Consider the following 13,143-nt stretch of genomic DNA (forward strand, 5'->3'; position numbering starts at 1 on the left):
TTTCATGACAATTCATCAAACATTATAAATTTACAATTTCCCTGAGACAACACTGCACGCTGCAAAACTGACACAATACATGTGCCACACCATATTTATAAGAAGATCACTCCATATATTAGAATGACAGAAAAAGATATACAAATATAGATTTTTTTTTTTCTCTCCGTCCAGAGATCATCAGTTCTAATCAGTCAGTTGATAGTTCATTTCCACACAGTCTTTGGACATATCCTGGTACTGGAGCGTTGACTTTACCAAAACCAAAAGACAATATCTGGAGCTTTTGAAAATCGTGTTTTTCAGATGTTTTTACTTCATCCACTAAAATGTATTCTAGTTAATCCTAAAACGGGCACCATGAAGTCAAAATGTGGCCATACTCCTTCAGAATAAGACGGTCATCTTAAATCTGAAAGGTATTTGCAAGAAAGACTTACAGAATAAAATTAAAAAGGTTTATGAAGTCCAGATGATGCTCCTTTAATGGTTAGTCACGATGCTAAATGCCACTTTGCACTTCTCAAAAGCCATTTCTGGATTTAAAATTACAACCTAAGTCATTATCAATGACAGCAGTTACAAGACAACAGAAATCGCTAACCTTTCCAGCAAGGTTTAAATGTCATGAACGAGTCCCTTTTTGTCACCGTTTCAAAGTACAAGACAAGACAGGATTACATGCAGAGATATGCCGTGAATACATTACATTTAAACAGAACATAACAGAGTGTGGAGGTCAGTAATAAGACGAAAGTGATCAGTTAATTCATGTTTTTGAAGTGGTGTGAAGCTTTCTAGCACAAACAAATGATGCTAAGTAAAAGGTCTTTCAAGGCCCAGATGAGCTCTATTAGCCATGAGGCCGAAGACGGAAGTCTCAACCTTTTCCCGACCTCCACACCAGAAAATACAGATGATACAGAATACTGTAATCAGACAGCAGCAGCTTGCTGGGACTTTTAAATGTAAAAACTCAAATGTCGCAGCTAAGAAAACATAAGAATGCTACTTTAATGTCTTCAAATTGTTGACAGGTTTGTAAACCTTCAAATAATTGGGATTATCATCAAAATATTTGCAAGGCTGAAGCTTCATAAAGTGTGAACTTGTGGTTTGATATGAACAATCATGATACATTTATTTTATAAGTTCGTAAAGGGCTTTTCTAGGTTCCGAAACACTTTTCAAGACAAAAGTTAAAAAAAACAAAAACCAAATTGATTAAAAACCAGAGAGAAGAGCAATAATTACAGTGTTAAAATCTGTTGTATAATTTCGATTCAGCTTCATGTTTCAGTAGAAACTATTGTCATACATAAAATTTTAGACTTCAGGCAAAAACAAATGTATACATGATGATTTTATTTTATTTGTTTTTATTTAATTTCAAAGCAAAACCCTACAATAGATCTCAGTGTTGTTTGGTTGCCATTGAGAATGTTATATTTAACTTTGAAATACGAGAAATATTCACCTGACAACGAGCTTTTACTGAAATTTATGCAAACAAGCGGCAAGCTTGTGTTCAGCTTTGGATGAATTACTGTAAATGTCCCACTCACGTGAATGTGTGAGCTGGTGACTGCCTTGTTTCTCCGTGTTCGCTCTGTAACGGCGACCTTTCCGACTCTCCACCTCTCATCCAGTGTCAGCTGGCAACGGCTCAAGCTTCTGCGACTTTACTCCAGACACAACTGACATTAAAGACGAAATATATAACACAGAGACGGTCTTTCTTTATCTTGAGCCTTAAAGAATGATAGAGAGGTGACCGCCGGGTCCGGGTCGGGCGCAGTGATGCACTGTGACGTAAATGATCCTCATGTCTCTTGGTAACCAAGGACATACGTGGAATCAAGTTTGTGCCGTTTTCCCCCCTGTAAAGTCACACTGGACCTTTCACAAGTCCGTGTGTGTCACCATGGGGAGACGTTTTGATGTTCTCTCCTAAAATAATACAAAGTGTTCTCACGTTTGGGTTTAGAACAGCAAGCACAGGAAGGCCATAAGGAATCGGTACAGCAAATCACTGAACCCGTGTGTTTTTTTTTGACAAACGGTGTCTTTTTGTGCTGAGTGAAACTGCTTTCTTGTCTCCGTTCACGATGCTTCACCCTCCTTCGACAACACAATCAAGGTTTTCGCCAACGTGCTGATGAGCTTCACCGTAAAAACCATTGGTCACTCTTCAGGGATATGATCGTACAGCGAGATACTCATCCATGCATCTTCAGCTTAATGATACAATGGAGAGAACATAGTCATTATTTTATGGTGCTTGACAAACACATTGCAGAAAATGAAGGAAGAGCGTGCATTTTTTTTTTCATCTCATTGGTTCCTTTTGGCATTGCAAAGAAAATGAAGAATGTAATAACTTGGGGAAGCCGGAAGGTTATTACTATACCATTAGAAGTAAACTTGAGGATGGAGGAGGCCTGGTGTTCCTCCTCACTTTTTCAATCTTATACAGATGAAGTGATTTTGGGATTGCAGTGAAAGCAGAGGAGATTGGATTCTGCATCTAACCACCACTGCACAGACAAGAAGGAAGAAAACAATGCCATAAACAAAGCTGATTTTAAAAGTCTTCATATTTGTTCCTCTCTCATATTTCCCCAGACTGTGATTACTTCAATAATCAATACAGCCTACACTGAATAGCAAGCAGTCTCATCCAACACAAACATTAACACAAAATTAGACTTTTTCGCAGTCCTCCCAGAGCGACTGAGGCCCTTTTGTGCTCCGCTTCTTTGTTCTCGGCATTATGTCAACGGCACATTTTAATGTTAATTGAAGATTTAATGTGGCCCCTACACCTTTAAATATCAGACATAAACACACGCCTGCGCTTGAAAGATAAAGACTCTCGCATTGCCGTCAACAAAGCGTCCTCGCAGACATAGTCAGTGGTCAATGTCGACAGAATGAACATCCACAATGTCTCTTTATCGCCTGTTTAGCGCTCCGAGTGGAAATGCAGACAGGACAGAGAGAAAGAGAGAGAGAGAGAGAGAGAAAGCCGCCACATTTATGATGTGAAAGAGTGAAGCAGAGGCTTAATTTCCTCTTTTTGGGGGCACCTCTGCTCATTAACTCTTGAGGACCACGGGGTCAGCCTGTCAGAGGACATTGTTAAATCTACAGTGTTGTGGCACAACCCTTAATTATCCAAGTCCATTACTAAACTTTTAATCTGTTTTATTGTCTGTGTATCAGTCTGAGACAAAACGACAACAGCTGCCTGACAGCGCTCGCTTTTTTTTGTGCCCTGGGATCACCGCCTGCTACAAAAATTGCAAAAACAAGCTAAAATGTCAATTACTGCATATATGTCTAGTTATGAACTAAGATGTTTTTAGCTGAAGTGTAAATACCGCTGCGTTCCCCCACCAATCAAACGCGTGCACGCCCTCAAATTCACCCAGTTCACCAATTACTCCTGCAGACGCTGTCACTGTAAGTAAACAAGCTCTAATCTGTACAGTATCCGTCGCTCTTCCAGAGAACGCAGAACCCCCCCGAGTACAGCAGCGGTGTTTAAAGCACCGGCACTCCCCACACTTCCTGACAGTCCTCTACATAGAAACCTATCACGTTAAGTTAGAGTGACATATAATTTTGGAGAACTGATGGTATCACTGCTTTTTTTTTTCTCACCAAGACAGGTAGGTAGGGGAAAAAAAAAAAGCATCACCCCGAGGGCAAAAAGATACCGAAGTAGCTGAAAGTCTTTATCTCTCGCGCTGTCGCAGGGTAAAGATGTATCCTATCCTATAACTTTTCTTACTGACTGTCTGGCAAACAAATGCGTAGTGTTTGTGATGCTTTTTTTTTTTTTTTAAATAGAGTTTGAACGTTGTTCCCAGCATCTCTAAATAAATCCCATGCTTGTTGTAACATAGTGATGAGAGATAAGCGTTTCCTTTCAGTCAAAATCAGAAAACGTGACGGAAAAAAATGTGAAGCAATAAACAAATTACAGTATATGAATCGGATAAATGAATCAAAAAGAGATGTGATTCACTAGCAGATTGCTGTAATAAGGTATAAATTGGCAAGTTGTCCAGGATTACTTACACAAAAGAATCTCAATTTTTGTTTGCGTAGACATAATAGATGTTATTGCTGAGCGAAGCACATCCATCACAACACTTTGTGATCGGGGACGAGTGTTGGTAACTTGGCTGATTTTATCTATTTTTTTCTTTTTTATGGTCCTTTATATAATCATTCACATGTCTGTGAGGTTACAGTGGTGGACGGAGAGAATGTGAATACTCAAACTGTTGTGTTTTGTTTCCCTGCACTTGGTCGGTTGACATGATTAATTTGTCAAACAGCAGCCATGCATAGTCGTGGTGCTCGTGGGGAATTTCAGGCGCTCAAGGCCAAAGAGACGCTCGCCTGTAATGTATTATTCTCACATTATTGTAAATGCGGGGATCTTCATGCATATGCAACCCCTGGTGTGGTCATCGCAGAGTTTGGATTCTCCGTTTTCATGAATACTGAGCAAACATTTGTTTTTTTATTTAGCATGAACCCTCAACCTCTCCTGAAAAAATACTGAACATTTACACATTTATACAATGGATATGGCCGCATTATTGGAGTGGCTGCCTTCAGTGATCAGTCACTTTGAATTATTTTTGGAGCCGTGTTTGCTGGTCAGGGGATTTGACTGGTGAGCAACAGTTTAAAGAATTGATCAAGCAGAGACAGATCCTTCATGAAAACAAAGAATTCTTAAACAAGCAGGATCTCACTTATCAAAGACGTAAAGTCACCGGAACACCAGCACAACGTGGCCCGGGAAGATTAGAAACGGCACTCTGCGGAAGACTTTGCTGAACTTGAACTGAAGCTTTGTTGCCAAGTCCCCCCAAAAAAAAGCCCCACATTGATTGAGTGTCGAAGCCGCTTCGCAGTTTCCAGCCACCAGCAGAGGCGCGTTGGCAGAAACACTGAGAGGAAATGACCAGTGCCAGTTGACTTCTCAGTCCTCAACTAAAAGGTTTATGTCTGAAAAAGGGCAACTCTGTGAGTGATGTTGACAAAGATTTTCTTGTTTTACAGTAAGCTCCAAATATCGGTGAATTGCAGGCTTCCCCCGTGTCTCGTTCAAACTCCGCGATGCATATCTGAGCAGAAGAGTGAGGACAGAGATGAAACTCTTTTGTTTTACTTTATTTTACTCTTCTCCTCTCAGTGGGTGTTTGTTCGGATGGAACGTCTGATTTCATGTATTTGTTTGGTCAAATAGGTTCAGGAAGATTTTTCCTGGATTGTTTGCTTTCATTTCTTCCATCCATTTTTTTTTTCCATCTCATGAAAATCATTTCTGAAGCCGTTCGCACGAGCAAACAAAAATCTATGCATTTAGAAGCACGATTTGAATCTCCTTGGTGTATCATGTGTGCATTTCCACTTGTTAAAGCTGTATAATCTCGATCGTGCTGAACGTTTTTTTCTTTCTTTTTATATGTTTGGAAATGAGCTCCTGTTACTGTGCAGGAAGATTTTTCCTCTTCACTTGCTTGATTCCAGTCTTTGATAACCTAAATCTGCACCTGAATCATTGAGCTTTGTGAACATTTTGTGCATAAATGGTGATACTAATTCCACCATGATAATTAGATTATTGATATATAGTAAATCTGCACAATACCCATAATAGTTAATACCAAAGTCTGATTATAAACATGTCTTGACACATTCTCGTTTGTACATGCTGCTTCTTTGACTTTGAACCTTCCATCTTTCTTCTATGCATGTCTGTGTGGTTCGGGGTTGCTGGAGCCAATCTCAGTTCACTATGTGTGAGGGCAGAGTACATCCTGGAAAGGTCGTCAGTCCATCACAGAGCAAACAGAGAGAGACGCACTACAACACACACTTACATCACAATTTATAAAGGAAGAGGCAAAAAAAAAACATTCACAATAAGAGCTATTGAGTGAAGGTGAGAACAGTAACTACTGCACCATCTTGCAGTTCAAAATCTGGTCTGTAAATTGTCAGTTTTGCTCTGTGATGGACATTAGATGAGACTAATTCTCTAGGGTGCAGACTGCGTTTGCCTGGACCAGCCAGCAGCACCATGCGCACTCCAAGGTGGACAGATTGATATATTTTGCAAAGTGAATGTTGGTATATATAACTGAGTTAAACTGGTCACAATATTTTCATCTTCCCCCCCCTCCCTTCCCCCCACCCCACCCCCGGATGGACTCGAGCAGAGGGAGGCCAAGAACAGATGCTGCTGAGTACATTTGTATCCTCATTTCCCCCCTTATGGCAAAAGCGACATTTTAAAGCAGTTTCCTCCAGCAAAGAAGTTGAACCATTTGGTCTTAAGCTGTATAACACTCCTGACGCACACCTACACAAACACACACAAGCGTCCATGTGTGTGCGTGTGTGTGTGCGTGCAGACAGAAGTACACACACACACACGCAGATATTTTCGCCCCGTCTCCCCTGAAGTTATGTCAGTATAATTCAGTGCCTGAGAGACAGTCCCTTCTGTGGGATTCTCGACAGCTGGTGTGTGCCGCACAGATGCAGAGCATGCCAATAATCTGTTGAAATCCTTTTATTCTTCTTCTCTATCTGAAGGCAGATTTAGAACAGCGCCACTTGGTCCACATGAATGAACCTGTCGCACTGAATAACTCCTCTTTTTTTTCTTCTTCTTCTTTCCGCGGATAGAGTTTGCGGTGGGGAGGGGGAGGGGGGGGGGGGGGCGGATCTCACATTGTTTCATCTGTTTTGAATCGTAGGAATTGAAATGTAAAATGTGTGACATCTGATGATTTCTGCGGGTTTTCATTCTGGCACGGCGAGGACAGCGATATAATGCGGCGACGAAATTAGAAGTGGAAGAAGAGACGAGATATCTAGCTGTAGTGGAGCTCTCTATGCATTTATGTTCTTGCTGCTCTGGCAGAAAGCAGTCAATTAAAGCCCTGCATTGATGTGAGGATTATGCTATTAGTTGAGAGCAGCATTCTCATTAGCTGCTGTGCCACTGTCAGACGGAACTGTGTGTGAGAGAGAGGGAAGGGAGGGGGAGTTTGAGAAATATTCTGCTGTAGCGTGATGATCATCAATTTGCTTAGCTGTCTCTGGTCTCTTTCTTCTGCTTGGTCCGCGGCTCATCGGTACATCAGCTGTGAACACATCCCTCATCCCTCCACTGACTCGTGACATAAACATAGTGCCTCTTCGTAGGTCTTCGTTTTAAATTATACTTACTGATGCCTGAAGTTTGGGTTGATCCTCGGCATTATCAGAATCAGTTGTGGAGATGAGGTGCCTCTCACTGTGGTGCAGGTGTTTAGTTTAAGCAAGAGCACCCCCATCGACATTGAAGGCTTTAATCATTTTCACCCATCCATACATCCATCAAGCCATAGGATGGGCTGGATCTCATCCCAGCTGATGTTTAGTGAAAGGACTGATTAAAGAGGAAAACAACAAAAACAAAATGTATGCTTTTTAGAGATTCAACGACTAGAAACAGCAGATCTTTCCATTATGCTCTCCTCCACCCTCAGCCAGATTTGCTGCAGTATATTTCTGTGGCATGAAGGAGCAGGATGGACCCTGAAAAATGTCACCAGGCCACCACAAAAAGTCAATTACACACAGACACACACACACACACACACACACACACACACACACACACACACACACCCAACACAGATACCCTCCGGCGGTTTAGAGTTATCAAGCTTGCCTTTGGGTCGTAGCAGTTAACAAGAATACCTCGAGGAAGAGGAAACAAAAAAAATTGAAAAAAAAAAAAAAATCAGTGGCTCAATAAGATCATGCAAACTGAACACATAGAGGCTCTTTCAGCCAACAAGATCAAATTTCAAACCTTTCTGCTGAGTGACGACAGTTTAACCAAGGCCACTCAAAGCATTAGAAAATTGGTGTAATTATATCTACACATTTTTTGTTTACAATTTTTCAACAAACTGTATGTGCCACTTTTTGAGAGTGGGAGTTTAATGCCATAGCAAATTTTTTAAGGCTCACAAGATTAAGTATTGCGCAGTATACAAATAGGTAGCGTGATTATGCTGACCAAAAATGGGAGTCCATTTCTGACCTTAATAATAAAAGTAAGATGTATTTGGAAATGCCAGTGCACTTGTTGAATAAAAAATTTTAAAAAAAGAAAATACCAGCGTATATAAAATAGTCTGAAGCTCAAAATGCTCTCAGATCATTTGATAGGAAATGATTTATATCTCAAATGTCTTAAAGATAAGGCAAAATAGCTTCACATTCCATGCAGACTTCCAGAAAACAAAGAAGATGTTTGATCTCAATTGGACATGAACGTATCAATGCTGTCCATCCATCCGCTGTCCAGCTTTATCCAATGTCTCCCTGCAGGGCCTGGAGGGAGGCAGAGTCCGTCCCAGGGCTAACAGTCAGTCACCCTGTTTTAACACAGGAAAAAAATGCAAGTGCATCGTCAAAAAGTTGGCATTTAAGCACTTGTTTTACTAAGTCCCAACAAGCTGAAGTTTCACTGCTGATCTCTGTGCTGCATGAACTTTTTTTTACACTTTACAAAGTCATCTCAGGGGGAAAAACACCCACAAGAGGGTTTGAACAGGTCTGCAGACTGCATCTTTGACACCCCTGCTTTCAAAAGACTTTTTTAGATGTAAAGTTATAAACTTATGAGTCATTTTGTGTTTTCAAGGAACAACAATGTCAATACTGCAGTTTTTGATCCACTCATGACATGACTGTGCAAATACTATACCATTATTATTCACAAAAGCCTTAGATTCGTATTGATATAGATTAATATACACTGCCTTGTCTCTCAGTAAATATAATATAGATTTTTGTTGCCTTTAGTGTATTCAAGCTCAAATCCCAGCTGAGATTTGTTTGTCTCCTGTTCTGTTAGCATCTGCAACTGAAGTACGAATGTTAACCCTGATCTCTTAAGAGTGCTAATGTAGTGTTAACATGATGCTGTACTGCATCATTAATTCTTAAAAGTGACTTTATTTAATTGCACTTAACCGTGTGCCATATTTGGTTAATTACATGACTTTAAACTCAGCCAATGAAAGACTTTTAACTGCAAGGATTTGTGTTTATTTTTCTGCCACTGGCTAATTGTCGGTAGCAGCATGGTGGTGTTTTTTTTTTTTTTTTTTGCCTTCTTCTTCTTTTTTTTCTGTAGGGTGCTACTCAAATTGGTTAACTGGATGGTGACAGCTGCGTATGCTGATTTATTCATAAACAGTGTAATTAACCAGGATATCCAGGCCAGCACTTTCAGCAACCAGATCACTCATTTAACACCCAGATAATTTTCTCTCTTTTTTTTTTTCTCTCTTTCTAGTTCCTCCCTCTGACTCTCATCTCACACACACTTACACACACTCACACACACACACGCACACACACACACACATACAGATGCGCGCCAGCAGCCTCAGGCTCTCTTCTGTACTGTACATAGTGTTTTATGAGTAAAATGGAAACTCCATCAGACATTATCATATGATTAAGAGTGGGAATTAAAATTCAAGGAGAAGTCTGGCTAATATGAAGTGGGTTTTGATTGTGCTAATTATATAATCGTCTCCACTCCCACGTTTACATCCAGGCCCATTAAGGAAAATGTCTTGAGAGTGCATTGTGGTGTTATGCTTCCTTGGTATATTGAGATTGAAAGAACACAAGAGCAAAAATCACAGGACTGCTTTCGCACGCAGGTTTGTCAAAAGCATTTATTAGTCATTATCATTTAGTGAGGTGTGCCACTTGCACTCAGACTATTAAACAGCTGTATACAGTAGTGTCATTATCAGATAGTGGGGACCTAGAGACAAAAATGAAATCTTTGGTACCCTTTTTATGTCGCTCACCGGTGCCAGGAAGCGTTATTCAGGTAATGGGTGCAATTTGAGGAAGCATTAGATTAAAACCCTTCAGCACTTAGCCACAGCGCCATACCCAGTATCTGCTCCCTTCATGGAAAATTGCATACATTTGCGTCTTCTCTCTGTCAAAATCGACGGCAGTCAGGAAGCTCTGCAAGAGTCTCTTCCATAGAGTCTCACACCTTGTGTAGAGCAGCCTGTTATAGAGAAAAGTCAGCACGTCATCAAGATTTTAGCAGCAGCTGCATGTCCACGCGGGTGCATCGAGCTGAAGGACTGCTGTGTTCACAGGCAAAAAAAAAAAAAAAAACCTGCAGACCAGCACACAATCTCTGTACTTACACACAAGTCTGAAGATAATAGGCTTAAATGTAAAAATATGCTTTGCTTTGCAGTAATGTGTATAAAGTGCAAGTGAGATTTGAGCCATTATGAAGGCTTTATAGAGTTTTTTTTTTTTTTTTTTCACTGGGTAGAGTGAAGTCAGATCTCTGTTGCTGGATGACTGGAAAACTGTGGGAGAAATGGTTGAAACATAGAGAAAGGTTTGAATGGATCTCAGTGTGTTAATCTGTGGCTTTTTTTATGAAAAATTACCGCTCGTCTCATTGTGATAGAGCCAATACTTTCTATTTTTTTTTTCCCATTTGGAACGGGACACAAATGTATTGTGACACACATCTGCGCTCTGTTTCTCTAGATAACCACACAATGGCTTCACACTCAGCTGTCAGCATCCGGATTCTGGATGTAAATGACAATCCTCCTGAACTGGCTACGCCGTACGAAGCCTCCATATGTGAAGATGCCAAGCCGGGCCAGGTGAGTTATTTGTTACACCGAATTCAATTTGTTTGTGCATGCAAAGAATTTAATCTTCATGTCTGGGAAGTCAAAATGAAAAGGTGCTGGTTCATAATCACGATTACTGCTTTGCTGAGCAAGAGGCTAAAGATTAGAATGTGATCTTGTTTGCGTCGCCTCACATAGAGAGGCTCGATTTCATTGGAGATAATTACAGTAACAACACAGGATAAGAGATCTGAAAAGTGGAAAATATTGAAGTGCTGAGTGGATGGTCAGATCAGTGAGAGAAAGATATTAAAGCTTGTTGGAGCCCACAGCAAAGGCAACTTTGATTTTCTATTTGAACAGTTTCATTACAAAATCAGGTCCATCAGGCTGGCTTCATATGTTTCACATTAGATCACAGACGAGCCTGAAAAAAACTCCAATCGTTACATTTCGTTTCAGTTTCTGTCACTTTTCACATTCTTGCTCCCACTTGCTTGCGTCATTATGGATTCCGTTGGCAGCAGACAATCACATAGCAAGAGAAACCAAAATACAAGTTTATGTTATCAGAAAAGAACTAGAGATTCCAGTCGATTAAAATTTTTCAACTAATTCATTACAAATTTTACCACAGTTAATCACAATTAATCACAGTATTTGTGAACTGGTAATCAATACAAACTTACCAGTTTAATACACAAAGATGTCTTTTAAATCTTTTAACTTAAGAGGAGCATGTATTTCAGTTGTGAACAGCTTCAGATCCAATTTTCTTTGTGCTAAATCGAATCCTAATTCTGTGATTAATCGTGATTGAAAAAATAATAATCGTTGACAGCCGATTAATGTGGTTAAAACGGACAGCCTTACATCGAACACAGTATTTTGTTGGTTTGTGTTTGTGTTTGGTTGGTATTAGGGCTGAACGATATGGGCAAAATTTCATATCTCGATATCCATGCCAGATATCTCGATATCGATACGATATATTACAATGGATTCAGTGAAAGTTAAGCATTTTTCAGAAAAATAAAAACATACAGGGCATGAAATTCGTCAAAATTTTAACAGGCCCTCTAAATTTTTTCAGCAGGTCCTCAGAAAATTTTAACAGGTCCTCACAAGTTTTAACAGGTCCTTAATTTTCAATTTTGTAAAATGCTGATCAAAAACAGGATCCAACAATAATTTTTTAATTAACTGTTGTATTTTGTTGTGCTTGTTTAGTTCTGTTTATATCTATTTGCTGCACTGTGTCTGGGATGGTCTATCTTCTTATGCTATATGGCCCACCATAAGTTGCAAATTTATAAAATGATTTTTATTTATTTTGGTGCAGGTATGCATGTTGCTAATTGCTGACTGAAGAATCCCAGCTTTGACAAGTTCCTTTGGTGGTGGTGGCACATTAACCCTAGAATCCATACCAGCACAAATCACATTTCATATAATGTACTTGCACCCAATTGAAACTTAATATTTAGCTAAGATCCTGCTGATGGCTGTGAATGTTAGTGTAGATTCTGATTCTATTCAGTTCTTAATCTGACCAGGTTTTGTCTCTGTATGTATCAGACCCTAGAGGACCTCTCTCACTGATGTTCATTGATGTTGTTCTGCAGCTGTGACGGCCTCATTCAGGGGTGGAGAACTGTAGTATCGCAGTAAATCAATAACTGTTTCGGCAGATTTGCATATTTACAGTTACTACTGTTTACACCCATTGCTGTCATCGTGTTCTGAATTATTTGTTGTTTGGAGTTCACAGCAGCGCCTGAATGCAGCAGTACCTCCTTCAATCCAGCAGAGGGCGCATTGTTATCGTTAGATGCATAGTGCAGCGTGAAGCACAGAGAAGAAGAATGCAAAAATGGAATCCCAGAGTTACGAGGCGTGTTGGTTCTGATTGATTCATTAAAAGAGACGCAACGCAATTTCATGATAAAAAAAAGCCAACAGGCGGTAAGGACCTACTTATATGGCACCTAAACCGGTGGAGATTCCATCTCAATTGGTCCCCGCCGCCATTTTATAGGGAATTTCGTGCCTTGATAATACAAAAGAATGTAAAAAAATGCAGTTTTTTAAAAAAAAAAGAGAACTCACTGCCACTACCACCAAATTCGTTTGTGCAGATTCTGCAGCCGCCCTCTCTTCAGCTCTCATGTTGTTGTTTTGCTTTCTCCGCCGCGTGTAGCACATGCGAGTGTGCGTCTCCGTCTCCCTCCTGCCCCTCCCTCTGATGTTTCTCATTGGCTGCCATCAGCTGTCAACCAGTAAACGAGGTTTGTGGTTGGCTGGCCTGACCTGTGCACAGACAAGCTTACGTGCAGGGCAAGCAGGGGAAATCTTGATATCGTTGATTTTGAGAAACTAATGTCCTGAATGTTCATATCCCGATATCGATATG

General features: G+C 40.2%; 1 protein-coding gene across 1 annotated transcript in view; it reads left to right on the plus strand.

The window, feature by feature from the left end:
• Positions 1-13,143, plus strand: part of cdh22 (cadherin 22) — an 81,149-nt gene that overhangs the window by 39,455 nt on the left and 28,551 nt on the right. Inside the window, exon 8 of the mRNA XM_030091565.1 lies at positions 10,639-10,760. Within this exon, the coding sequence (XP_029947425.1) occupies positions 10,639-10,760 (122 nt within the window). The remainder of the gene's footprint in view (positions 1-10,638; positions 10,761-13,143) is intronic.

This window comes from Salarias fasciatus, chromosome 5 (genome assembly GCF_902148845.1).
Source record: "Salarias fasciatus chromosome 5, fSalaFa1.1, whole genome shotgun sequence".
NCBI lineage: Eukaryota > Metazoa > Chordata > Actinopteri > Blenniiformes > Blenniidae > Salarias > Salarias fasciatus.